The sequence below is a fragment of the Staurois parvus genome, unplaced genomic scaffold (assembly GCF_062004578.1).
Source record: "Staurois parvus isolate SC_StPar_1 unplaced genomic scaffold, SC_StPar_1.0 ptg000030l, whole genome shotgun sequence".
NCBI classification, from domain to species: Eukaryota; Metazoa; Chordata; class Amphibia; order Anura; family Ranidae; genus Staurois; species Staurois parvus.
In genome coordinates this window covers 4,248,999-4,276,127 of record NW_028317826.1, presented here as the reverse complement: position 1 = coordinate 4,276,127, position 27,129 = coordinate 4,248,999, and the positions used below count along the sequence as shown (strand labels likewise).

General features: G+C 41.2%; 1 protein-coding gene across 1 annotated transcript in view; it reads left to right on the top strand.

Moving 5' to 3' along the window:
- Positions 1–24,706, top strand: part of SAMD12 (sterile alpha motif domain containing 12) — a 730,431-nt gene extending 705,725 nt beyond the window's left edge. Inside the window, exon 6 of the mRNA XM_089659044.1 lies at positions 13,060–24,706. Within this exon, the coding sequence (XP_089515170.1) occupies positions 13,060–13,082 (23 nt within the window). The 3' untranslated portion in view covers positions 13,083–24,706. The remainder of the gene's footprint in view (positions 1–13,059) is intronic.
- The last annotated feature ends 2,423 nt before the right edge of the window (positions 24,707–27,129 follow it).

The following is a 27,129-nucleotide window of genomic DNA, read 5'->3' as shown; positions in this document are numbered from 1 at the left end:
ACCACATTTGCGCCAAACTTGATGACCAGTCTCCACCCTAGGAACCTCAAGTTCCAGTCACTGACCAGTACAAAATCCTTCATGACTGGGAAGCTGCTCCAGACACTGGAAGGTCATATAAACACTGTAAATGAAAAAAGTCAGCCTTTTACAATTAAATTCAGTCTCGAAACATTTTCAAGCTCAACTTCCATTTGCAGTCTCCACCCTAATGCCTCTATTCATTCTGATAGATCAGAAAAGCCACACTCATTTGGTGAACCTTGATGGTGGTTGAGTTGAACAGACACATTGGGGGTGATTTACTTGTAGCACCCTCTAGTGTACATAGTTTGAGTGTAGTTAGATGCTTGCTAGAAGCCTGTGTGAGTAAGAGGGTTACTTCAGGCAGGCTGGAGGGCTGTACAGGTTGGCCCTCTGGAACCTTCCCCTGCTTGAGAAGCTTCCAGAAGTCAATAGGGGGGAGGAGCTGATCTGCATATTTATGGGAGTCTGACCAATCCCAGACAGGAGGCCTGGCCATCTGGCAGGCTTGCCCATAAATATGACAGAGCCTGGAAAGCAGGGGAGTCGGGTGGAAGATGGATGGTTGAAGTACTGCTGTGTAGCCTGGGAGGGGGCCCCATAAAAGGGGGGTTCTGCCTTCAGGCTGGAGGTTAGAGGAAAGAGGAAAGTTGAAAGAGGGGGCTCCACTGCCCTGTAGTCCATCGGGGAAGGACAGTCTGCATAGCCTGGAAAAGTACCAGCCCAGCGGAAGGTCTCAAAGCAGTCCTTTCCATATCTGTAAGACAAGGACAGTGTGAATACCTCTAAACCCCGGGGCCTATAAGGTTGAAGTCTGCTAGATGTAAGTTTTTGGCAAGTCTTTCAGGGGACATTCGAATGCTTACCCAATCCCTTGTCCTGGAAGTAGATACCGTAGCCAGATGGGCTGGTATTTTGTTCATTAAGGGGACCAAGAGCTCCTACAAGTTGTCACTATGCTGATCCACTCAGGAGACACCACATTCCTAGGAGGGGATTACTTTCCTAAAGTCTGTTGTGATTCTGGCTGAAACACCATCAAATATCTATCATTTTGCAATGTGCTAGAGAAGGAAACTGTCGTCCTTTTGTTATTCTTTAATCATATTGGGCATCCCATAACCCCTTTACTCAATCCAAGTTGGATTCCCTAATAATTATCTAAACCTAAAAACCTGTCCCACGGACTGCTGGAAAATGCATGTTACCTGGCTGTGCAGGAAATAATGGGGACCCAAAACCAGTGGTTCTCAAAGGGCTAGCACTACATACTAAAGGTACTTTGCAAAGGGAATTTTCCCCAGAGCTTATTGATTGTGGTTAAACATCACTTTGCAATGAATACCCAATCAAAAGCAAGAGAGTTTAAAATAAAACATTTTTACTTGCATGTACTTGGATGATGGAAGTCAGCAGAGCTTCAACAAATTTGCTAAGCTCTGGAAACAATGCCCTTGCAAAGTGCAACTTCCCCTGCAAAATGAACAGTGTATTTTCTTTATGAAAATCAACCCCATTGTCTTGGCTTTTTGCTGGCTATCTATTGTCATCCACACACAGCTTTGCCTTTCAACTGTCATTTTTCAAGAGCTGAGAGATACAACGGTAGAGAAGTAAGATATGTCATGTGTCATGTGATTCGCTTACTAGCTAAAGTTATTCACCACATTTAATGAAATGAAGTTTGTTCATCTTCTTGTTCAAGTTTGCAACATTATATGTTAACTCGAGTTTTCACCTGACTGTCTTGAACTCCCGCACAAACAGCTTGAGAGATTTTCTATGCTGCGGCAATGTACTTAAAGTTTTTATACAGCAGTCACCTCACCCACACTGATAATGACAGCGCTCACTTAAGTGACAAGTAATAATTCAGTACATTAGAACTTTGCGTTCCTATGTGAATGGAAAAGCCTCATTAGCAAGTTCCATTTCCTCATTGTTTAATATTGCATATATAATGACATCCCCAGATTCACTGTCTCAGGCTTGATGTGCGATGCTGTCTCTGTATTACATTTTACCAAAGTGAGCTAAATGGCATGGCATGTGACAATAGAAGTGATATTTCACTTTAATGTCGGTAAATGTGTCTCATTTAGTATATAAGAATGATATAGATAATGCTAGTGTTAAAGAGAAGATACATTAAGAGAAAAAAAATATTTTTAACCAAATAAATGGCATCCTTGGTTCACCATGGTTGAAATGTGAACTGTGTCATCTAATAAAAATGGTTTGTTCAGTCACTCTTATGATCCAGGAAAGTGGAAAGATAGTGTTGGACCTGTAAGGTTATCTTATTGGTAGTTCTATCTTAAATTACTGATGTTGACAGGGGTGTATTTACCAAAAGGCTAACAAGGCATTTGCCTAGGGTGGCATTTTTCAGGGGGGGCAGCACTGCCCCTTGGAAGAAGAGACAGGCGTGGCATGGGGACCTGGTGGTTTCCAAGAGAGGTTTCATGACAATGCATACTCTCGTTCCCGGGGATGTCCAGAGCTGTGAAGGTTAGTGTCTCTTTCTCACCATGGGGAATGGTGTGGGGTGGCTGGTGTATGGGGGGCAATGGTAGTGGAAGGCTCTCTTGGGTGGGGGGGATGGGGTGTTGTAGGTCAATGTCAGTCTCTCTCTGCAGGGGGGGCAATTTTTGTGTTGCCTACGGGAGCACGAAACCTAAATACACCACTGGATGTTGATGTAAATAATCTGGTTCCTGGGAAAATGGCTACCGCCACTATAGGACCTCTTGGTCTCTTTGGATTGTAGTGTAATGTAAAAAAAGGGGGTTAGGGGAACAATCTAAAGAGTATCCAATGTGGTTGGGGAGTCCAGCTGTAATCGTGCTTGGAGAAATAACATTAAAGGTCTAGCTCCCTTCTAGTTCATTCACATGATTGTCTACTGATTGTACAATGAAGGAACATAGGCACACTCATAAGCTCAGCACAACCTCTTCTATCTACTCTTGTGTTAAAGCTGATATCCAGGCAAAAAGCTTAATACACAGATGCATTACATATAAGGGAGCCATTTTATCTGCCAAAGGATTTGTAATGTTGTCTGTCCAGTCCTGAAATTGACACAACTCTGCCCTACTCATGTGGAGATCAATGGCTTTATTGATTAATAAATAAATAAATGTGTCGCGTTGCTAACAACAAACAATATTGTGAAAAAAACAGTAAAATCAAAATAAAGACAAACTCAAACATGACTAAAAGTCCACACAGAAAATGATGAAAACGAATTCTTCAAAATGTCAAAAAGAGTGGAACATCTTTCTACTGGTGACTGCACCCAGAATCCCAGTGCTGCAGGTCCTCAATTTGCTTGAATCACCACAGGCTCCAATACCAGGTACATGACAAATATCAAGGCAATAGAGCACCTTTGGGATGTGGCGGAACGGGAGGTTCACATCATCAAAGTGCAGCCAAGAAATCTGCAGCAATGGTGGAGAAGTATCTGGAAGTTCTGGTAGATCACACGCTTAATAATGGCATGCAATGCCAAGCTGCGGTTTCTAAAGCGAGTAAAATTCTCTCTTGTATTAAAAGAGGTATAGACTCCAGAGAGAGAGATATCATTTCCCACTCTACAAATCATTAGTAAGACCTCATCTGGAATATGCAGTTCAGTTTTGGGCACCAAGTCACAAAAAGAACATTGGGGAACTGGAGAAAGGACAGAGAAGACCAACCAAACTGATATGAGGCATGGAAGAGCTCAGCTATGAGATTAGAGGAACTGAATGTATTCTCTCTTGAGAAGAGGAGATTAAGGGGGATATGATCACCATGTATAAATACATCAGTGGTTCATATAGTGCACTCAGTGTAGAGCTATTCACTCTGAGGTCATCACAGAGGACAAGGGGGCACTGTTTACGTCCGGAGGAAAAGAAATGTAATCTCCACACACGGAAAGGTTTCTTCACAGTGAGAGCTGTGAAAATGTGGAATAGACTCCCTCAAGAGTTGGTTCTGGCCAGCTCAGTGGATTGTTTTCAAAAAGGCCTGGATTGTTTCTTAGATACACAGAATATATCTGGATACTAACATGTATAGGTAAAGTTGATCCAGGGAATATCCGATTGCCTCTCGGGGGATCAGGAAGGAATTTTTTTACCAGCAGGAGCAAATTGGATCATGCTTTGCTGGGGATTTTTTTGCCTTCCTCTGTATCAACTGTGGGTGTAGGATTATAACTTTTTTTTTTCTATGGTTGAACTGGATGAACTTTTGTCTTTTTTTCAGCCAGACTAACTATGTAACTGCGTGATGCTATCATGTCAATATGGACCAAAATCTCTGAGGAATGTTTCCAACATCTTATTGAATGTATGCCATGAAGGCTTAAGGGGGGTCCAACCTGATACTAGCAAGGTGTGCTTAATAAAGTGGCCGGTGAGTTATGTACTTTAGGTTTGTTAATTGACAAACAAAACCTATTCATTGTATTGTTTTTTAAAGCATTTTGGAGTATTTTTGCCTAAAACATTTGCTCAGTACTATATATTCCCAGAAGTCCCTGACCATAGACACCCATCAGTACTCTAATGTCCTCTCCATTGTTAAAGCACCTGTCTCACCCAATCCGAGTAAACTAAAGATGACAATATCACAGCTGCAGGAAGGAGAGACTGCCAATGTGATGTTGTGTCATTCCCTCCTGTCCATTTATCCATTTCAGCAGATGTTACAGTACAAAAAAATTACTTTAACACTGATACTATATCAGCAATGCCTCAACGAAGATTTATTGTATAATGTGTTATTGAAATTTTTACATTTGCCTGCAGGTCACAAAAAATTGTACATCCCGTGCATTGCTTCTGAGTCATTTGAACCATTTCTGTCATCATTCAACATTTTTCTAAAGCTATAATAAGGTTAGCTGAAAATATTTTAGGAACAAATTAAAATCCCAAGTTTAGTGATTTTTTTTTAATCAGCACAAGGGACTGATGTCTGGTAAAGGGAGAAGAGTTGTCATCAGGCAGTTCTTTGTAGGACTTGTGTCCTCAAACATTGTATCTCAAACACAACTCAAAAATCTATGTAGGAAAATACCCAATAGGAGGTGTGTAAAAGGCCACAGTAAATTTATCTAGGAGACTTGCCAACATGTTTCATGGTTTTGAAAGGTCCTATTCCATCAGAGATAAGAAGAATTAAACATAGGATTCCATAAATAACCAAGAACTGGAAGGGTGGCATCAGGGATCTGTACCCTTCTCATTACTTACGAACACCATTCCATATGTATACCATGTTTTATGTGGGATCCTGTTCTGTATACTGTGTTGACTTGTCTCTGAAATGGTCATTGTTTCTACTTGTGACCCAAGTTGCTGCATTCCTGCCTGTATGAAAATTACTAAATAAAGAGTGTTAAAAAAAAAAAGAACTGGAAGGGTTGGGGGCATCACTGGAATAGAAAGGTCAAGACAACATTAAAAACATTGTCAGAAATTAAAACTCTTCAACATTCTACTAACACTGTGCCTTTGTATTGAAGCAAGTCTTCCCAATGGGGACACAGATGACAGTAAAAACCTGGCAGAGGATCTAACCCTCCCATGCTCTACCCAAAACAAAATAAATCTTTATTTGAAGTTTGGCTTTACTATGTTCAACCGTGGCTCCCTACATGTGGTCCATTGGAACTTACTTTGCAGGTCTCAGTAGTCTGAGATTTCTTTACCTAGGTGCTTACTCAGGCAAGTGAAGGAAAATATTTAAAGTGCCTAATAATAATTAAATAGTTTAGTTTATTTATTTGATACTGTCTTCATTTTTTCAGTGCCATTCATGCCTTTTCTCTAGTTATGTTTTTTTCCCCAAATAATCATTTGTAATGCATCTTTCTGAGAGAAATATCAAATGTGGTTCAAGTCATATTAGTGGGGGTTGTAGAGAGCAGATATGGGGGTATTGATTGCAAAGGTGCTGTAGTAGCAGTAAAATCTAGCAGTCTCATGTAATGTGTCTCCATTTAAGACTGTCTCCTAAAGCATGGCCCAAACTTCTAACCATCTCTTGTGATAGGCCTATAGTAATTGATCATCTCTTTTATTCCTTGACCATCTCTTGTAGCCATTTACCATTTCCTGTAGTCTTTGATCATCTCTTGTAGTCTTTGACCATGTCCTATAGTCCTTAACATCTCTTGCAGTCTTTAACCATCTCCTGTAGTCTATGACCTTCTCCTGTAGTCAACTCATTGACTATCTCCTGTGGTCTTTGATGATCAGGAAATAGTCTTTGACTATTTCCTGTAGTCACTGACCATATCCTATAGTCATTGACCATCTCCTGTAGTCTTTGATCATCTCTTGTAATCTTTGACTATGTTCTGTAGTTTTTATCCATCTCTTGCAGTCTTTAACCATTTCCTGTAGTCTTTGACCTTCTCCTGTAGTTATTGACCATCTCCTGTGGTCTTTGACTATCTCCTCTATTCATTGACTATCTCCTGTAGTCATTAACCATCTTATGTAGTCTTTGGTTATCTCCTTTAATCTTTGACCATCTCCTCCAGTCATTGACCATCTCCTCTAGTCGTTGACCATCTCTTGTAGTAAGTCTGCAGTCTATAACACCTTTATGTAGCATTACATTCACTGATTACTGTGGGCAGCGTTTGGTGACACCAGAATCTGCACTTTAGGCTCCCTATATGAAAAAAAAAGTTGACCGCCGCTGGTATACACTTTGTTATTTTTGCTCTTAGGCAGAACTTTTGCATTTCAAAGTTTAATATGGCCGACATGTTCTTTGTTAATGAGATTCTTCGCTACGCTATTTCACTTTTACCACAGTTGACCTTTGATGAGACTTGTAATGCTTATACAACGATCTTCTGCCAAACACCTTAATTCTGGAATCAGGGCTCCACACTTAATATATTTAAACTATGTTAATTATTAGGCATTGTCAAATACTGTAGATCGAGGCATGTTGATTTCTGCCGTGTAAAAATTAATTAAAATGTGCAAAAATGCTTTGTCTTGTCAGCTTTAATTTGATCTCCATTCAGCATGCCGATTTTACTTATAATTATATGTGGGTGTCAGGAAAATCTTGTCATTACATGTGAAGAAAAGAAAAGAGAAAATCAAAATGTTTTTTTTTATTCCTTTTTGTCTTTCACCCCCCCCCCCCCTTTTACAATGATTTGTTGTCGCAGTGTGAAAAATCTTCCCTGTTCCTCTTAATGTTATAATTCCCTCTTATGACGCCATTGAGGGCAGCGTAGAATTTATCCTAAGCTGTAATGATTGGGTAGCCTGGACCAATTTTAGGTATTAATGATTAGATAGGAGAGCTGAGGCTAAGCCAAATTGTTCCTATTCCAAATGAGCATTAAAAATGGAAAATGAATTGCCTCCACTAAGTAGTTTCCCTAACCTTTGCTGTTTTTCTCTGGCAGTGTTACCGGTTGCCATGGCAATTGCATTGATGTTTTTGGAACACAAAATTCATTAAAAAACTATAACAATAGTAATAATCATTGTTTGACCTGAGATATCATTTATGTGTGTGTGGTAGCAATGCTGGCACTGTAAATATGAATTATTATGTGTGTGTGCTGTTTGCACATCAACCATTGCCTTGTGATTATCTGGCTAATTTTAGGTTGTTATTATTATTATTATTATCAGGACTGGTCAAATCACACAGCAGCTTGGCACAGCGTGTTTTTATATGCAAGAGTGGAATTCCAGGCAAATTGCTTTAAATATAAACTTTATATAAGTTACAAGGTTATGCAAAATTTTGCTTCCAATTACTGCTAGTATAATTACCCAACTTCTATCTTTATATTAAAGTGTATTTTTGGCTTTGGATAGAATAGACTTGTTGGGTTATGTGTTTCTGTCTGTGTCCCCTTCAGGAGATTTCACTTCACTTTTTGTCCCAAATCACAACAGGTAGTAGAAAGAAACTTTCTGTAAAATCAGGGAGCTTCCTCTCATAGACAGTTGTCATCACAACAAGAATTGATGGGAAATTCTATTCTGGTGACAACTCTGAAATTTTGGATTTCCCATCACTTTTTGCCCGTCTCAATGGTCAATCAGACAAGTAAACAGTGAATCTACGAAGGGAAGTAAAAAGAAAATTTTTGTGAAATGAGGAGAATTCCTCTTATAGATAGTTGTCACTAGAACAGGGTTCCCCAATGGAGGATCTCACCGTACTTTGTGTTCTAGTGACAACTCAAAAATGTTGTATTTCCCATTACTTTCTGCCTCTGAGCCAATGGTCAGCAGAACAAATAAAGAGGGTGAATCTACAACAGGAAGAAAAAAGAAAATCTCTATAAAATTAGGAGAATTCTTCTCATAGACAGTTGTCCCCAGGTCTGGGTTCCCAGTTGAAGGATTTTCCTTATGTTCTGGTGACAGCTCAAAAATGTTGGATTTCCCATCACATTTGCCTCTGTGGCAATGGTCAACAGGAAAATAGAGAGTGTGAATCTACAATAGGAAGTCAGAAGAAAATCTCTAGAAAATGAGGGGAATGTCACTAGAACAGGGTTCTCCTTTCCCTCACCTATTGTTCTAGTGACAACTCTAAAATTCTGGATTTCCCATCACTTTCTGCCTTTGTGACTATGGTCAAAAGGACAACTACAGTATGAATCGCTGATATGGGCATAAAAACAAAATCTCTACATAATGAGGAGAATGTCTCTTAGAATGTTGCAACCAGAGCAGGGTTCCCCATTGAAGGATTTCCCCTCACCTCTTGTTCTGCTGGCAACTCTAAAATTTTGGATTTTTCTTCATGTTCTGCCTCTGTGGCAATGGTCAACAGAACACATAGAGAGTGTAAATCTACAACAGGAAGTAAACAGAAATTCTCTTCAAAATGAGGGGAATGTCTCTGAGACAGTTGTCACCAGAACAGAGTTCTCCTTTGAAGGATTTACCCTCGCTGCTTGTTCTGATGAGAATTCTAGAATTTTGGCTTGCTTATTACTTTCTGCCTCTGTACCAATGGTCAGCAGAACAAATAGAGAATATGAATCCACAGCAGGAAATAACAAGAAAATCTCTATGAAAGGAGGGGAATGTCTACGAGACAGTTGTCACCAGAACAGGGTTCCCCATTGAAGGATTTCCCCTCACCTCTTGTTCTGGTTACAACTCTAAAATTCAGAATTTCTCATCACTTTCTGCCTCTGTGACTATGGTCAACAGAATAAATAAGGAAGGCGAATCTACCCAGCAGGGAGACAGACAACAATAAAAACCTGACCAAGGTTGTATTTTTTCCCTGCTCGTTTCTAAATTACAAAAAAAGTTTTGGATAAACATACACTTTAACACAGCCAAAATGACTTACCACAAATCAGGTCAAGGGTGGAAAATCTGTGAACCCCAAACAGTACATGGGGGGACATGCTCAGTGCCATTATCTTTCATTGTGGAGTTGTTGCCAGTGCTGGAAGGGTCTGCAACATGGTGAGATTACCATACACTATTTTTGGGTTAATTTAGTGTACTAAAAGCATATCTAGCCCCAAGAACAAAAATGTATTATGCTGCAGCCTACCAGTCCTTAGATGTACTGGCAACATTTTTTTTTTCAGGCTTTATTTTCTTTATTTTCATCTGGTGATCCTGTCAGTACCACTCTTTGTATCCTATGGTGATAATGCTTATTCACTGTACTGTGAGGATCAGCATTGTTACCCTTAGACAGAACTACAGAACCCCTCTCCCTCCCTTCTTCTCCACAACTTAAGCTGGGTTCACATCTATGCATGTTTGGAATGCTCACAAAATTGCGCTTTCCCAACAAACACAGAAACACATTTCCCTCCTAGCAGGCACACGGCCATTTCATTAATTGTTAAGTTTTCCTCCTATGCATCTGCAAATATGCACGTTTTCACACACACCTAACCACATGGTGCTGCAGCAACACGCAGTACAGTGCAGCATGTTTTTTAAAAAGAGTCAGGAGCAGGGGCGGACTGACCATTTGGAAACTTGGGCACTGCCCGAGGGCCCGGGGTCAGTAGGGGGCCCCATGAGATGCCCCTGGTACCTTTTTCATAGGCTTTTTTTGAGTTTGGGCAAGGACACAGGGGTCCCATGATCCCCAGTTGCCTGGGGGCCCCATGAGTTGTCAGTCCGCCCCTGGTCAGGAGCTTCTTATCCATGTTTCACAAGCGTAAGACAGCAAATTAAAATGAATGGACTGCCCTACATGTGGTGCATAGGAATGCATGAAAAATTCACAGAAAGCGGCCATGTTTGGGTACACCTGTAGGTGTGAACCAAGCCTTAGGCAGGAGGTGTTCTGTAGTCTGCAGAGAGAACTATAAATATATCTATCTGATAAGAGTGCAGCAGAAAGAACATTTTGGGGTTTATTATCTCCTATGGGACAAAAAAACGTATTATTTTATCCTATGTTTCTACGTGCTTTCTAACCCTAGTTATGGGGTCCCACCTGCCCTCCTCCTGATACAACCAATCTGAAAACAGCCCCAAAGGAGACCACTGATTCATAAATTCATGATTGTCTCGGCTGAGAGCACTTTCCTGAGACCAGCAACAGCAAGAGGAATGCAGCAGGAGGGGAAGGAAGCAGGTCGGACCTCATAACTAGGGTTAGATAGCACTTGGAACTATTGGACAAGCACTACATGTACATTGACCCATAGGAGACAGAACTATAAAAATAAATATAATGACAGATCTTTTTTTCTTGTTAAAACAATTTTATTAATTTTGAAACATAGGGGGAAAGGCATTGACAATTGGCATTAGACATTGTACAGGCTGTGAAATACAGAGAAAAATGTACACAGTAGATATGTCTTTAAACTAAGAGGGAGAGAAAGCATCAAACAAACAGTGCAATCAAGCTTGTGACTCTAGGCATACAGAGATTATTTTAGCAAAAGGTAATGATGTGCTAAAGAGAGTTCGTTCATTGGGGATAGAGACTCTCCAGAGCTACTTAAGGAGTTGGGGAGAGGCCGAGGGGGACCAAGGAAGAGTGGGGGGGGGGGGAGGTGGCAGGAATGACTCCAGGACCAGTGAGAAGGAGTATACGTAATACGTGAGACCAGTTAGAAGTAGTACCAGCATTGTGTAGAAAAAATAAATACAGTCATGGCCGAAATTGTTGGCACCCTTGATATTTCTCCAGGAAATCATGTATTTCTCACGAAACGTATTGCATTAACACATGTTTTGCTATACACATGTTTATTCCCTTTGTGTGTATTGGGACAAAACAAAAAAAGGGAGGAAAGAAAGCAAATTCGACATAATGTCACACAAACCTCCAAAAATGGGCTGGACAAAAGTATTGGCACCCTTTCACAACTGCGGATAAATAAGAATGTTACAAGCATGTGATGCTCCTGTAAACTCACCTGGGGCAAGTAACAGGTGTGGGCAATATAGAAATCACACCTGAAAGCAGATAAAAAGGAGAGACGTTCACTTAACCTTTGCATTGTGTGTCTGTCTGTGCCACACTAAGCATGGACAACAGAAAGAGGAGACGAGAACTGTCTGAGGACCTGAGAACCAAAATTGTGGCAAAATATCAACAATCTCAAGGTTACAAGTCCATCTCCAGAGAACTAGATTTGCCTTTGTCCACAGTGCGCAACATTATCAAGAAGTTTGCAACCCATGGCACTGTAGCTAATCTCCCTGGTCGTGGACGGATGAGGAAAATTGATGAAAGATTGCAACGCAGAATAGTCCGGATGGTGGATAAGCAGCCCCAAACATGTTCCAAAGACATTCAAGCTGTCCTGCAGGCTCAGGGAGCATCAGTGTCAGCGCGAACTATCCGTCGACATTTAAATGAAATGAAACGCTATGGCAGGAGACCCAGGAGGACCCCACTGCTGACACAGAGACATAAAAAAGCAAGACTACAGTTTGCCAAAATGTACTTGAGTAAGCCAAAAGCCTTCTGGGAAAACGTCTTGTGGACAGATGAGACCAAGATAGAGCTTTTCGGTAAAGCACATCATTCTACTGTTTACCGAAAACGGAATGAGGCCTACAAAGAACAAAACACAGTACCTACGGTAAAATATGGTGGAGGTTCAATGATGTTTTGGGGTTGTTTTGCTGCCTCTGGCACTGGGTGCCTTGACTGTGTGCAAGGCATCATGAAATCTGAGGATTACCAAAGGATTTTGGGTCGCACTGTAGGGCCCAGTGTCAGAAAGCTGGGTTTGCGTCCAAGATCCTGGGTCTTCCAGCAGGACAATGACCCCAAACATACGTCAAAAAGCACTCAGAAATGGATGGCAAAGAAGCGCTGGAGAGTTCTGAAGTGGCCAGCAATGAGCCCAGATCTAAATCCCATTGAACACCTGTGGAGAGATCTTAAAATTGCTGTTGGGAAAAGGTGTCCTTCCAATAAGAGAGACCTGGAGCTGTTTGCAAAGGAAGAGTGGTCCAAAATTCCGGGTGAGAGGTGTCAGAAGCTTATTGATGGTTATAGGAAGCGACTGATTTCAGTTATGTTTTCCAAAGGGTGTGCAACCAAATATTAAGTTAAGGGTGCCAATACTTTTGTCCAGCCCATTTTTGGGGTTTTGTGTGACATTATGTCATATTTGCTTTTCTGCCTCTGTTTTATATTTGTTCCAATACATACAAAGGGAATAAACATGTGTATAGCAAAACATGTGTTAATGCAATACCTTTTTTGTGTGAAATACTTGATTTTCAGGAAAAATATCAAGGGTGCCAACAATTTCGGCCATGACTGTAAATAAAATATTTAATCTAATTTGGATCAAGGAAGAAGGAGGGATTCGTCAAATGACAGATCTTTTTTAAGAGGCAGATGTCCAGTCAAATTTAGTTACCTATACTTCATGAATTTATTTAGAAAAAAAAAAAAGAAGGAATCATGTTGAAAAAAATGTGCATCTTTTATATCTGCCTGGAGTTCAGCTTTAAATGTCTTTCTCATCTCAGAAGATTGGGAGGTGTCCCTTATGTAACGTGGATTATTCTGTCATTACAGGCTCCACTGAAATGTCTCCATAATAGAACATCATCAGAGTGAAGGCCAATCCGCCCTTCTGGAAGCAACAGCAAACTTCCACATCTCTTCCACAAGAATATTTTCTACAAGATGTCATTGAGAGGAAAACCACTGAGGGTCATTAAGCTGAGATTTCCTGCTGCCTGTTACATTGTGCTTAAATGCTCTGCCTGTTATGATCACTCTCCACCTCAGTAGCATCACTTGCTGGTGTTCCACTGTGATTAATATGTCATCTGTTGACCCTCTGCTACACACACAGACACATGTCTACCTAAGACTAGCCATACACAGTAAGATTCTGATTGATCAATCCCACAAAACTGGCTATAGACATACGAGGGTGAGGATTCAACTGCTGAGGGGACTGTCACTTAAGCATGTACCCTTAGCATGTCCCAAGCATCCATGTTTATCTATCAGGGAAGAAAAGCAATCAAGCAGGGAGGAGTAGCAGACACCTCATATCATTGTATGAGAACAAAAGTCATCTGATGAGGTTTTCAAATCTGTTCTCCTCTGGGATCAATTCACTGTAGTCATATCTGCAATGACGCCATAGACTTGACATTGCCATATGGCCCAGCTGAAGACCATTTGGTTAATTATAATCTATCAACTTAACCAAAAACTTGGGTGGGTCAATCAAAAAAAATTCCCTTTAGTCTGGCTGTTAATCACAAACTTACAGTATACAGCCAGCTTAAAGGCATACACCGCCTTTTAAAATATGGCTCATGCCCCCCCCCCTTCCTCAAACTGATCTTGGGATGCAACTCTGCAGGATACTGTTTGTTTTTTTAATTGAGCCATGATATCTATTCACAGGGATTGATCCCATTAGCTATTACAGATCATGCTGGCAGCAGGGAGGTGACATCCCCACACTTGCAGCTTACTATTTATGCCCTCCAGCCCCATTGCAGAAGGTCCATACTGCCATACAGATCTTGGGCTGGGAGTGAGCAATGCAAGAGACTGCACCGGAGAAGCACTGATTGGGTTTGCAATGCTCTGCAAACATGAATGCAAAAAATTTAATAAATGCAAATGTTTTATTTTAATGAAGAGAATCTTCCTCCCCCCTTTACCTGTTATGCTGGGTTGTACTCGATTCACAAGCTCACCTAGTAAATCCAGCATTGTCCAGCTACGATTTCTTGCACTACTGCCACAAGCCGGGTCTAGCATCACCATCCTCTTGCCTGATATCTTAGGGAGCCAGTTGTTACTTGCAGCTAGCCCTGATAATGAGCTCCAGGTCCAACTATTTGTGGGAAATATGACATGAATATCCCTGGAGGTGGTTAATATATAGGGCCCCTATATGCTAAAATAAATTATCCTTGGAGGCTGCAGGAGCAGTGACACATCATTCTCATCTAGGTGACACTGGTGGCAGGGGGTACAGCCTGAAGAAAGGGGGGTAGAGTCATTTAGGGGAATAAAAGACTACTTTAATGTGGGTTAATTTGTTACATTTTTGCAAAAGATGGACTGTGCTTTAAAGTCAAATTGCAGCCAAAAGCCTTTTATTTCATTTTGGATAGAGTAGGAAAGGGTCACAGTTCTCAGGATTTTATTGCAATCTGTGTGCCCATTAAGGGGATTTACTCTCATTTTCTGTTAGGACAGAAAGTGTTGGGAAATCTCTCCAACAGACAAAAAAGACAAACGCATTTTAGTAGAATAAGGAGATTAGAACTGCCAATGTTTTATTGCGGTCTGCCAGGGCCAGCGATACAAATAAAAACTGGAGACAAAATATGCCCCCCCCCCATTCAAAATGAACAAAAAAACATTTGTCTGGAGTTATGCTTTAACACCCTAGTAAAACAAAAACCCTTTGTTCGGCATGCGTGATAAGCTGACAAACCTTAACAAGGTCAACATAAGGTATTGGTACTGTCTGTGGGGGTGGTGGTGGGGGGGGGCAAATGCCCAGTCCTCCCCTGGTGATTATTTACTACATGTAGATACGCTGTAATAGAAAGCTTGAATGGAAAGTAGTAGCTATACTGTATAATGGACAGCATTTGGCACTGACTGCGGGTACAGCTCTAATCAATATCTGAATGTTGTCGAATCTCTATTCAAGTCCAACATATGTTATTAGTTCTTGCTGGGGGGCGGCAAATGTTCCCCAAACTAGTCCTTCATCGATGGTTTCTTATATATGGAGACAATGTGATCAAAGTCATGAAAGGGGAGCAGATAGCTATATGATGGCAAACAGTCCTCCCCTGGAGCTTTCATATGTATGGAGACAACTTGATTGAAGTGGTAAAAAGGAAGCAGATAGCTATATAGTAGCCAGCATGTGCCACGTACTAACTGCGAGTCCCACTCTAATCAATGTACTATTGATGAAGAATCTCTATTGAAGTACAACATATCTAATTAGTGCCCCCCAGTCCAGTCCTTCCCTGGTGCTTTCATATATATGAAGACAACGTGATCGAAGTGGTAAAAGGGAAGAAGATAGCATGTGCCACTGCTTCCAGGTCTCACTCTAATCAATGTCTTAATGTTGAAGAATCTCTATTCAAGTCCGACATATCCTATTAGTGTTTGCCTAGGGGCAAGTGCCCCCCCTTCCCCCCAGCCCATTCCTCCCCTAGTGCTTTCTTATATATGGAGATGATATGATCAAAGTCGTACATAGGGAGCAGATAGCTATATAATGGCCAGCATATGTCACTGACTGTAAGTCCCACTCTTAATAATGTCTTAATGTTGAAGAATCTCTATTCAGATCCAGCATATCTTATTAGTTTCTGCTGGGGGGCACATGCTCCCCAGCCCAGTCTTCCCCTGGTGATTTTGAATATATGCAGACACTGTGATTGAAGGAATGAATTGAGAACAGATAGCTATATAACATCCATCAAGGTCACTGACTGTGGGTCCAATTAATGTCTGAATGTTGCCAGGGACACCAGCCTAACATATCTCATTAGTACTGGCGGGGGGAGTCGGGGCAAATGCCCCCTTGTCCCTATCCCCCGCCCGGTTGTTCCCTGGTAATTTCTTTTATACGATATGTGGATTGATTATCCAGATGTAGTCCTCTTCTGTTTGGTCCAGCTATAAAATATAAATACAATAGTACAATTTTACTATACTTGTATTATATGGTATACTCGATCTGTGCTTCAGATGGATGCCAGTGGGAAATCTGGAGCCGTTGGAGGAGAGCTGTGTATAATGACCCTGCGAAAACTGAGAGCCGCCAGTAATAATAGTGTCTACTTTTCACACACCGCCTCTTGAATTCCTCTGCTGTTTCCTTTTCACATCTTCTGTGCTGGATTTATATTTGGTTAGACATGATCACAGAATCCCGCCACTGATCAAAATTTTACAGCACTGAAATGTTTCTCATTGTTATGTTTTATACCTTGACACAAGGGAAGAGAAACATGTGCGTCAGGGGGTCTCTGGAACCTTCCTTTGTGGAGGCTTCACATTGACGATTCTCTTAAAGAACAACTTTAGGAAAACATATAAAAGCGCTCTTTAGTTCACATATGTATTCCTTCAAAAGTCGTTAAAACATTGCTCAGTTCAGCATTTACCCTAAATCTATCTTTATATTGACCTGCTACATGCCAGCTGAAAGTATGCTTAACTTTTCAAAATAATGGGCAGCAAAAGGAAGACACTTAAGGTGACCTATAAGGGAAATAGCTCAGGAGACATTGGTATAAGGGCCTTGATCTACACGATTTTGTTCAGTTCAATCAGATTTTCCAATCCCATGCAGGTCTATGGGAATGCAAAAGCCACTTGAAGCAGGTCAAATGCAAGTCAGAAGGAGGTCAACTGCAAGTCAATGGAATCTGAATGATCTCAGAAGTGTCTGAACCTAATTCCATTGACAGTAGCCCAAAGCCTTTTGACACAGGCCCTAATGGTGTTCACTAGAGGTCCCAATAGCATGTACCTCTTGTGCATTTAACGTGCCACTCTGTCTTGATTAAAAAGAAACAAACAAACAAAAATAAACAGTGTTCAATAAGGAATTTATAAATATTTTAAGGATTTGTTTTTAGCAAAGTTCCCTGCGGATTCCAACCTGTTTTTCACAGTGGAAGGGTCTGTCTGCTGCTATCACATGGTCAGTCCCGGAGTTATAAAAAGAATATGTCTCTTGGAGAGCTTACCATTCATGTACACTGTGATTGATATAAATTTAAAACTATCCTGTACCCTGTACAATGAGATCTGGAGGCTGAACTCATTTTGAAAATGCCAGTTGCCTGGCTGACTATAACTTCAATTCCTTTGAGACACTGACTAGCAGCATGGAAATCAGGAAAGCTATACTGAAAGCTAACTCCAAATTTACAGACTTAATCTGAATCAGTGATTTAGAAAATACTTAAAATGCACCTCACATTAATCATTATCTTCGTGTTGATGTGTAAGGGTAACACTTCCAGGTATTTATTACCTCTCACAGAGCTCTTAGTACTTCTTCTGACAATTCCTTCATGTTTTTCTTTTTCCTTTTTTTAATCTTTCGAAGAGCAGAGCCAGGTTGTTTAGGTATAACCAGGGGCGGACTGACAACTCATGGGGCCCCCGGGCAATAGGGGATCATGGGGCCCCTGTGTCCTTGCCCACACTCAAAGCACACCCAAAAAAGCCTGTAAAAAAGGTACAAGGAGCATTTCATGGGGCCCCCTTCTGACTCTGGGCCCTTGGGCAGTACCCGAGTGCTCGAATGGTCAGTCCGCCCCTGGGTATAACCCAGAGTAACCATGTACTTCCTGTCCTGGGATGCCAACAAAGGGCTCACACAACATAAATGATGGTGCCTATGCAGTTTTTGGCTGTGTTCATAAATATCTGACATGGGTCAGCCACTGCTGAAGCCTCGTGCCCTGTAATTGGCTACAAATTTACAATGGCAGACTGATCACTGGTGGAGAGGAGACTGAGAAAATGCTGCTTAGTAGACTAATGAAACCATCTAAACATAGGCCATTACTTGACTGGTATTCAGAAATTGCTTTTTAGTAGTAAAAGGGCAAGCTTTTTTACCAAAGATATTGTTACTGTATATTGTCAGGAATACCAGGAATTGAATCTTGTAGGTAACATTACTGAGAGGTGTATTTTAAACCATTGGATCAGTATGACAGCCAGGGAACTAGTGTTTTTGATAGCATAAATCAGCATGGCAGCCTCTACACTCCCTCACTACAGCATTCCTTTAAACTGGACCTGAATTCAAAAAGTAAATATTTACTATCTAAAAGATAACATCCAGACATGCAGCACTCTAAAAAAGGTACCTTTGTCTTGAGTTCCTCCTGAAAAAATAGTAGTGCACTTCCTGTGCCCTGAGCTTCATAGTTGCATTTCTGCGGTGTGAGATCATCTAAGGCAGGGCTTAAAATTTCAAGTCCTGAGCTACTAGCCAGGCCATAGAGATACTCGCCACCAACAAACACACACAAACAGAGACACCCGTACACACACACACAGACATGTACATACACACACATACATACACAGAAACATGTACACACACGCACAGAGACACATGTACACACACACACACAGATACATGTACATACACAGAAAAACACACGCACAGATACATGTACATACATACACAGACACATTTACACACAGACACATGTACGCACCAGGGGCGGACTGACCATTTGGAAACTCGGGCACTGCCCAAGGGCCCGGGGTCAGTAGGGGGCCCCATTAGATGCCCCTGGTACCTTTTTCATAGGCTTTTTTGAGTTTGGGCAAGGACACAGGGGCCCCATGATCCCCTATTACCCGGGGGCCCCATGAGTTGTCAGTCTGCCCCTGGTACATATACACACACAAAAAAAACACACACATGTACATGCACACACACACAAACACATGTACACAGACACATGTACACATACACACATACATGTACATACACGCAGACACGTACAGATACACACAAACACAGATACATGTACACACACATGCACACCACCACCACCACCCCCCCCCCCATAAAAATTTGCAGTACTTCGTTGTTCACTCACAGATCTGGGTACTGCACTCTAGGGGGAGGCAGAGAGCACAGCACACACCCCTTCCTTTGCTTTCACTGCGCTCAGCTATTGAGCAGTCTGACGGCTCCCAGTGCCAATGACAGATCCGGCCTGAGCTCCGAGCCTGCTCAGCAAGATGGCCCTGGGGGACACACTCGCCCCAACCATAATTTCCACTCGCCATTGGCGAGCAAGCGAGTGGAAATTTCAAGCCCTGATCTAAGGCACTGCTGTTAGTCTTATGAGGTTTAGAGTGAAATTTGTTGATGTTCCTTTAGTGTTGTTCACCGTTCTCCTTGCTGGAAGGGTAGCTGTTCTTCAGTGTTTGCAGTGCAAGGATCTCCTTGCTTCACTCATTCTGTGCTTCATGTTCCTCTCCAGCTGCTACTTAATTATTCTGCCACCAGTAATTAGATCAGCAGTCATTGGGTGTGGGGGGGGTTAAAAAATTCCTGCCTCTGCCAACATGGCCACCTCCACACAAGCCATGTTGGTCAGTAATGGGGATCAGCTGCAGGGAGACCACAGGCAATACTTGTGACTAGTCCTTTGTCGTCTTCTAATAGTAATCATTTTAAAAGGAACATATTATACTAGGCCAGTAGTTACTTTCCTTTTTTTGGGTCCAAGCAAAGACCAAAATGAAATTACATTTTGTTTGCTTTTTTATTATCACCCACTTTCTTTAACATTATGTTATACGCTATGTATTAAGCTGCTAATTTAAAGTTTAATCTGAAACGCCTACTGTTGTAAGTTTAAATGAGCCCATCTTCTACATTGGATGAATGTGCCTAGGTATACACACACAAACAACCAAATTAAACACATTTTTGGAGACGTGTCAATAGCTGCAACTCACACTGACAAATCCAGGTGTGAAAAGCACCATGTTATCTTCTGTGTATTCACACCAGCTAAAAATGATAAAGAAATCACACAATTTTATATATAACTGCTTCACAGTGTTGCAAGGTCATTCCCTATAGCAATCACGGTGTCCCATTAAAGTCTTCATAATTTGCTCAGGTAATGAACACTGCTGTCGGTAATAGACTCCTTATGGTTAGTGGCCGATATTAATTTAAAGGAAAACTGATGCATTTTTAGCAAGTACACCTTTTCAGTTATAGAAGTAATGTTTACCAAAAAATCAATTTTTGAGAAGATTTGCACATTCTTTGTTTAGCAGTTTCCTATTTTGATTATTATATTTCACTTCCAGATTTGTAAATGCTCCCTTAAGGGACCATCTGTGTATAGGGCAAGGGGTTCACTGGTGTGCAGGTGGCAAACTTTTGCATGTATAAAATACAAAAATATAGAGTTCTTGGAGCAGCCTTCCAAACTTTCCTGCCATGGCTGAATGCTGGGCATTCTGACCGAAAAACATAAAATGAATGGCACCGTGGTGTGTCTGCAGCCAGCAGCATGTTCACGTGCAGTGTAGGTGAACACATGATTCTGCACAACAATTGGTGTGAATGGGCACTTAATGTTTACAGGTCTGCATTAAAACTGTTCTTCTGCCTTGAAAAAAAAATTAAAAGTCTACAAATTCTGTAGCTGCTGACTTTTAATAAAAGGATACGCACCTGTCCAGGGGTCCAACGCCCGCTTCTACGCAGGTCTTCGTGTCCCCGGCATTGGCATGTTTACTGCTACCAGTCAGCTGTGATTCCTTACGGCTTCACAGCCAGCTGCCCACTGCGCATGCGTCAGCCAACCTTCACTTTGTGAATAGTCTTGTGACATGTCCCAAAAGGTTGCGGGGGGGGGGGTAATTCCTGTGGATTGCCCCTACCGGAAGTGGGAGAGGGTGTCTGTCAAAACCAGATACTCGCTCCCCCCCTGCAAAAAAACAAAGTGCCAAAAGCAGAAGGGGGGGTGCCGAAAGCAGAACTTCCCCTTTAGGGTGAAGTTCCACTTGAAGTTGTGTCTTTTATGTCTGCCTGGAGTTCAGCTTTAATGAAAATCTGTTGTGACATCCTTCTGAAAATATTCATTTCTGTAATGCTGATTTGCTGGCTTCGATACTCTGGCTTCACTGACCCAGAGCTCCCAAACCTGGGAACTCAAGCACCATATATAAGAAGGCAGTTTTAGGTGGAGTGCCCCTTTACCAGAAAGGAATTTTGTAAGTAGACAAGTATCATAATTATGAGATCTGTTGGACTTGGAAATGATTGCTGAAAGCTTGAGGACTCCTTCACAATTTTCACTTCTTTCTCTTCCTTGCTAAATTTTGGTTTAAAGTGGTAGGTGAGAGACAGGAAACATTAAAAGAAGAATAGAGTTACAAAGGGAACAGCTGCTTTCAGTGACTGAATTATAGCATGCATGTGGACTACATCTAAAGCCATTCATTCAGCCTGGCTCCAACTGCCTCAAGCTTATTAGCTCTCATCATTGCAGGACAGGAAGCTTGTATGGGCTATAGCTTAAACCAGACCCAATATAAAAATAAATATACTAAAAAAGAAGAAAAAACTGGTGCACTTACCCCCACTAAAAGCATAAAAAATGTAATGTACCCACTGAATTTTCCCGTATATTGGTCTTCCATTTCCAGTCTTCCTTAATAGACATCAAATAAATGCATTGCTTTAAATACAGGACAAAGCTTACAGGAAATATTTTACATAGTTCATCATTGATATTTGCAGTTTTTTGTCAATGGACAAGAACTGCATAAAATAGCATTAGATTATACTTTAGAGTGAACCTGTTAGAGCCTGAAAAGAGTATATATATATATATATAGTTAAAGAGGGAACACCTTGAGGTGCCTGCAAGTACCCATTTTGGATCTTAAAAGGTCCCTGGAGTCCAGACCAGGTTGTACACAGGACTGTTGCCTTATGTGGCACTTTGATCCACCAACAAAGAGCCCCAAGATTCCAGGCAAAGGATGTACATTGGACCTCAGGTTGCACCTTAGTTGATATTATGACCTACCCACAAAAAAAGCCCCTGCATTCCAGGCAAAGATTGTACACTGCACCTTGACATTTGTCTTTTTGGTATGATAACCCACCCACAAGGGGCCCCTAGATTTCAGGCAAACACTGACCTTAGATTCTGCCTTAGTTGACATTATGACTAGCAAAGGCTGTACATCAGAACGTAAATTTCTGCCTTCGTTGGCACTATGACCCACCCACAAAGAGCCCCTGAATTCCAAACGAAAACATAAACTGGACCTTGACTTCTTCCTTAGTTAGCATTATGACCCACCCACAAGGAGCCCCTGGATTTTAGGCAAAAATTGTATACTGGACGTCTGCCTAAGTTGGCAGCATGTCCTACCCATAAGGAACCACATATTCCAGCCAAAGGCTGTACACAGAGTGCAATATAACCTTCCCAAAAAGAGCCCCCAGATTCAAGGCAAAGGCAATACAATGCACCTTGACTTTTGTCTTATTTGGTATTTTGACCAGCCCACAAAGAGCTTTTGGATTCCAGGCAAGGCCTGTACATGGTACTAAGACCCATCCCTTCCAGTATTAAGCCTTTCCCTCAGCTATTCAACAGTCTAGTGCTAGAGCCATTCCTGAAGCTCTGGCAATGGCTTTGGAATGTAATATGATAGTGGGTGCTTAGTGTTGGGGGAAGGTCTTAGGGCAGACCAGCATCAGTCATTTGTCTAAAACTCAAGGATTCTATAGGGAAAGAGGAATCGACTTAAAGACTACAGTAGGTACTTGCGGTCTCCATAAGGTATTGTGCTTCAGCAGTTTTGTTGACACATTTTAGGATCTGACAGGTTCACAGTAAGTTTTTGGTATGTTCATGTAGATTTTTCTGTTTGATTTAATATTATGCCTAATAAATACATTTAGGAATCTTTCATCACTGAGATGCATTTTTGGTAGCCTCTTTTTGAAAATACTAGCTGCCTGTCTGTGTCTGGTTTCAGTACTTAACAGACCAATATAATGTATGCAGCAGATTAAAGATGGAAGAAAGCCAGAGCTTAGAGTTCAGCTTTAAGTCTGACGAATGTGGCATCGCAGGACGAGAACTCTGGAGATTTTATGAATGGAGAATCCATGTGTTGGTACATAGATTGTCCTCAGTGTTCACTGTAAAGGGAAATTTCATAGCAAGCTAGTGAAGACATTTACCTGCATGCCCCCAATCTTCAATCCAAGGGTTAAAAAAGCTGCCGTCTCAGCAATTTCTAGATAGAGATAGCCACTTATAGTGAAGCCCTTTGAAGGAAACCATTTATGAGAGAAATATGGAGGATAAATATTGATATATTGTGTATGAAATGTTTCTTTTTATTTATGTCTCTTATGCTGGTTTTGATAATTAAAGTGCATCTAAAGCCATTTTTTGAAGTTTTGGACAGAGGAGTAAAGGAATTGGAACCCTTGACAGGTTTTTTTCGCTATCTGTGTCCCAGGAGGAAGAGTCACCCTCTCCATTTGTCCTGGTAACTATTGTCACTCGGACTGGACTGGGAGTGAAGGAAAATCCAAAATTTTGAGTTGCCACGAGAACAGGAATAAGGAGAAATTTTCCAAAGGGGACACATGTTCTGGTGACATCTGTCTAAGGGCTTGTTTTTATGTGCTTTAAACTCTGAAGAGTGATTGCTCTTCAGAGAACATTTGACAGAAGGTGAGGAGGCATTGTATTGCCTCCTCACTGATGTCTTTGACCCCTTGAAGACTGCACTGGCACGTTGCAACCACATTCAATGCACACAGTTGCAGACAGAGTGGTCCCATTAAGTTGAAGGGGTCGCATTTAGTGGGTGCTATGCTTGCTGAAAGTGACAAGGGGTATAATTCCTACTACGGCTGTGAAGCAAAGCATTGCCATCGGGGTACACCACTGGCTGCTCCCTTTGCAGCTACAGGGCCATTGAGTTTTTCCAACCCCCAACCGCTTGTGTGAATAAAAGCTCATTCATATGTGCTGTTGCCCCTGGAAAGTGTTCCACGGTTGATTGATTGAGGGTGTTTCATAGGTGGTGAGGAGGCAATATGTCACTTCCTCACCACTTGATTTAACCCAAAAAAAGCTAACACACCATGCCACAACTGTGTGCATTACACGTGGTTTCAGGATGGCTGAGGTGTGGCCCTATTGACAAAATGGGTTACATTCACCAAATGCGATATGCCGTATACTTTTGCCATGGCTGAAGCATGTGTACAACAGCTGCATTTCTGTGTTTAGGTGGGCGGTCTAGGGTGGGGACAGTTAAAACTTCAGTCCTACCGCCATCTTTTTCCGCTCTCTGGCCACCCATGAGAACAAGCCCTAAGAAAGGTTTCCCTCACCTTGAAGAACTTCTGGTTGTGTCTACAGGACTGCTTCATGGTTTGGTGGCCCTTTAACATAGGGATTCAATGGTAGAACACTGGGAAACACTTGTATATGCCTTCTATTTATCACTGCTTACTTTTCGATATCTTAGACAAAGTTTACGGCAAAAATATTTTACATTTATGAAGAATGAATAATATCAATGTTATTGAAATGTTTTGTGAAACACAAAAACGTGTACATACAATGAAATGTTTCTTAATAAAGATGTTTTGATCTGATCCACGTTCTTTTAATGAGTATGGCTCCTTTTGAGTCATTGCTATGACTTTGCAAGATACGCCTGACGCCATCCCAGTTTCTGGTGGCTCTTTTCATTTTCACTGATGAAATGGTACTAGTTTCCCTTTGGGAATTGGGACTTTGCAGGATCTGGAATGTTTACTTATTGAATTAGTTTTAATTAATTTGAATCTTATTTAGTACGGTTTAATTGCGTTATTATAAATGAAAGTGTTTTGATGTGACTTGCGGCTCAAAAAAAAAAAAAAAGGCATACATCTCACAACTAAGAGATAAATAAATAAAAAAGAAAATGGGGTAAACTGCAATGTGTTGGAACTCCACCATGAATTGAATATATTGGTAAAAACATACCTGTCTTTAGGGGTTGATTTGCTAAATGGAAAAAGGGTGTTCACTTTGCATGAGAACTTGCACTTTGTAAAGGAATTTTCCTCAGACCTTAGTGAATGTGGTGAAAATTACCTTTGCAAAGAATGCACAAATACCTGCTGATCGGCTGTGTCCAATCACAGCCCAGACCCTCTGTATTAACAATCAACAAAGAGCTCTGTACAGAGGGAATGATCTCTTAGGCTGCTATCACACTGATCCGTTTTTCTTCTGCTTTTGCGTTTAAAAAAGTAGAAGAAAAACATGTGACCATGTATTCCTATGGAACACTTTACACTGATCCATTGCGAGTCAGGTGCGTTTTTAACATTCTGTTTGCTGCATCTTTGGTGCAGGTTTGGTGCAGTAAAAAAAAAACTCACCAAAAATTCACCTCCATATTGAAATTAATGGAAAATGCATTAAAAATGCTCCCATGGTGTTGAAAAAAAATGCATATGTGTTTTTGCCATGTTTTTGCCAGGGTCAGTGTGAAAGTAGCCTTAGTAAAAGCAGCACACTTTACACACATTACACATAGTTAGGCACACATTTAACCCCTTAGTTGCCCTAGGTGTTAACCCCTTCCCAGCTAGTGTTATTAGTACAGTGACAGTGTATATTATTATCACTGATCACTGTATTAGATGTCAGTGGCAGTCAGTCATTTCCCCCCAGCATCAGTTAGTGTCAGATTGCCCACTGCACTCACAGTCCCATTACAAGTCGCTGATCACTGCCTTTAGTTGCATAAAAAAATCTAGTCTATATCCCATAGTTTGTAGACGCTATAACTTTCACGCAAACTAATTAATATACACTTATTCAGATTTTTTTTTATCAAAGACATGTAGCAGAATACATTGTGGCTAAAATTTATGAAGAAATTTGATTTTTAAATTTTTTTATTGAATATGTTTTATAGCAGAAAGTAAAAAAAAATGTTTTTTTTTTTCAAATTTTTCCGTCTTTTTTTGTTTCTATAATAAAAATGAAAAACCCAGTGGTGATTAATAAAACCAACAGTAAACTCTATTTGTGTGAAAAAAAATTTTTGTTTTGGTACAGCAATGCATGGCTGCACAATTACCAGTTAAAATGATTTAAAGGTTTATTTTTTTTTTTTTTAAGAAAAAATAACAAACATGTCTATACTTACCTGTTCTCTGCAGTGGTTTTGCCCAGAACAGCCCAAATCCTCCGCTTCTTGGGTCCCCCTCAGGCTCTCCTGGCCCCTTCTTTCTGTCGGGTGCCCCAACAGCAAGCAGCTTGCTATGAGGGTACCTGCTGCTCAGTGTGTCCATTCATACACGGAGCTGTGGCTCGGACCTGCCCCCCCTCTCTCTTTTTATTGGCTCACTGGCTGTGATTGACAGCAGTGGGAGCAAATGCATCCCTCTTCTGTCTCAGCCAATGAGAAGAGGGAGTCCCAGGATAATAGGGGGCTTAGATGAGTATTAGGAGGGCCGGGTGGGATGCTGCACACAGAAGGTTTTTTTACCTTCATGCATAGAATGCATGAAGGTAAAAAACCGTGAGCCTTTAGAACCACTTTAAAGTAGCACAGTGCAAAATAGCAAAATAGAGTCTGGTCATGAAAGGTGGTAAAATCTTCCAGAGCTGAAGTGGTTAAAGCAACACACATTAATTTATGTCATAATGCACAGCAGTAGATGGCTTGGGTGTGGATAGACCCTATTATCTCTTTTCTATATCCAGGGACAAGTAAATATAACTTCTTACCTTCTGTTCCTTTACGTTGAGTACAGGTCTAGGCCAGTGGAAGCATTGCATTGATTACATTTAGCCTGTCTTCAGTTTGCACTGTAGAGTGTGAAGAGTCTTAGGTCTGCAGACCAGAATGAATAAAAAAATTACATTAAGGACCCATCAAGAGCTGAGTTTTTTTTTTCTATGGAATGGAAAACAGACAGGGCAAATATGATGTTATCACAGCACCAAAGTCAAGTAATTAGGAGATTGTGGTGTTCGGACTGCTATACCCGTAGCACAGGGCATCTGGGCCGCT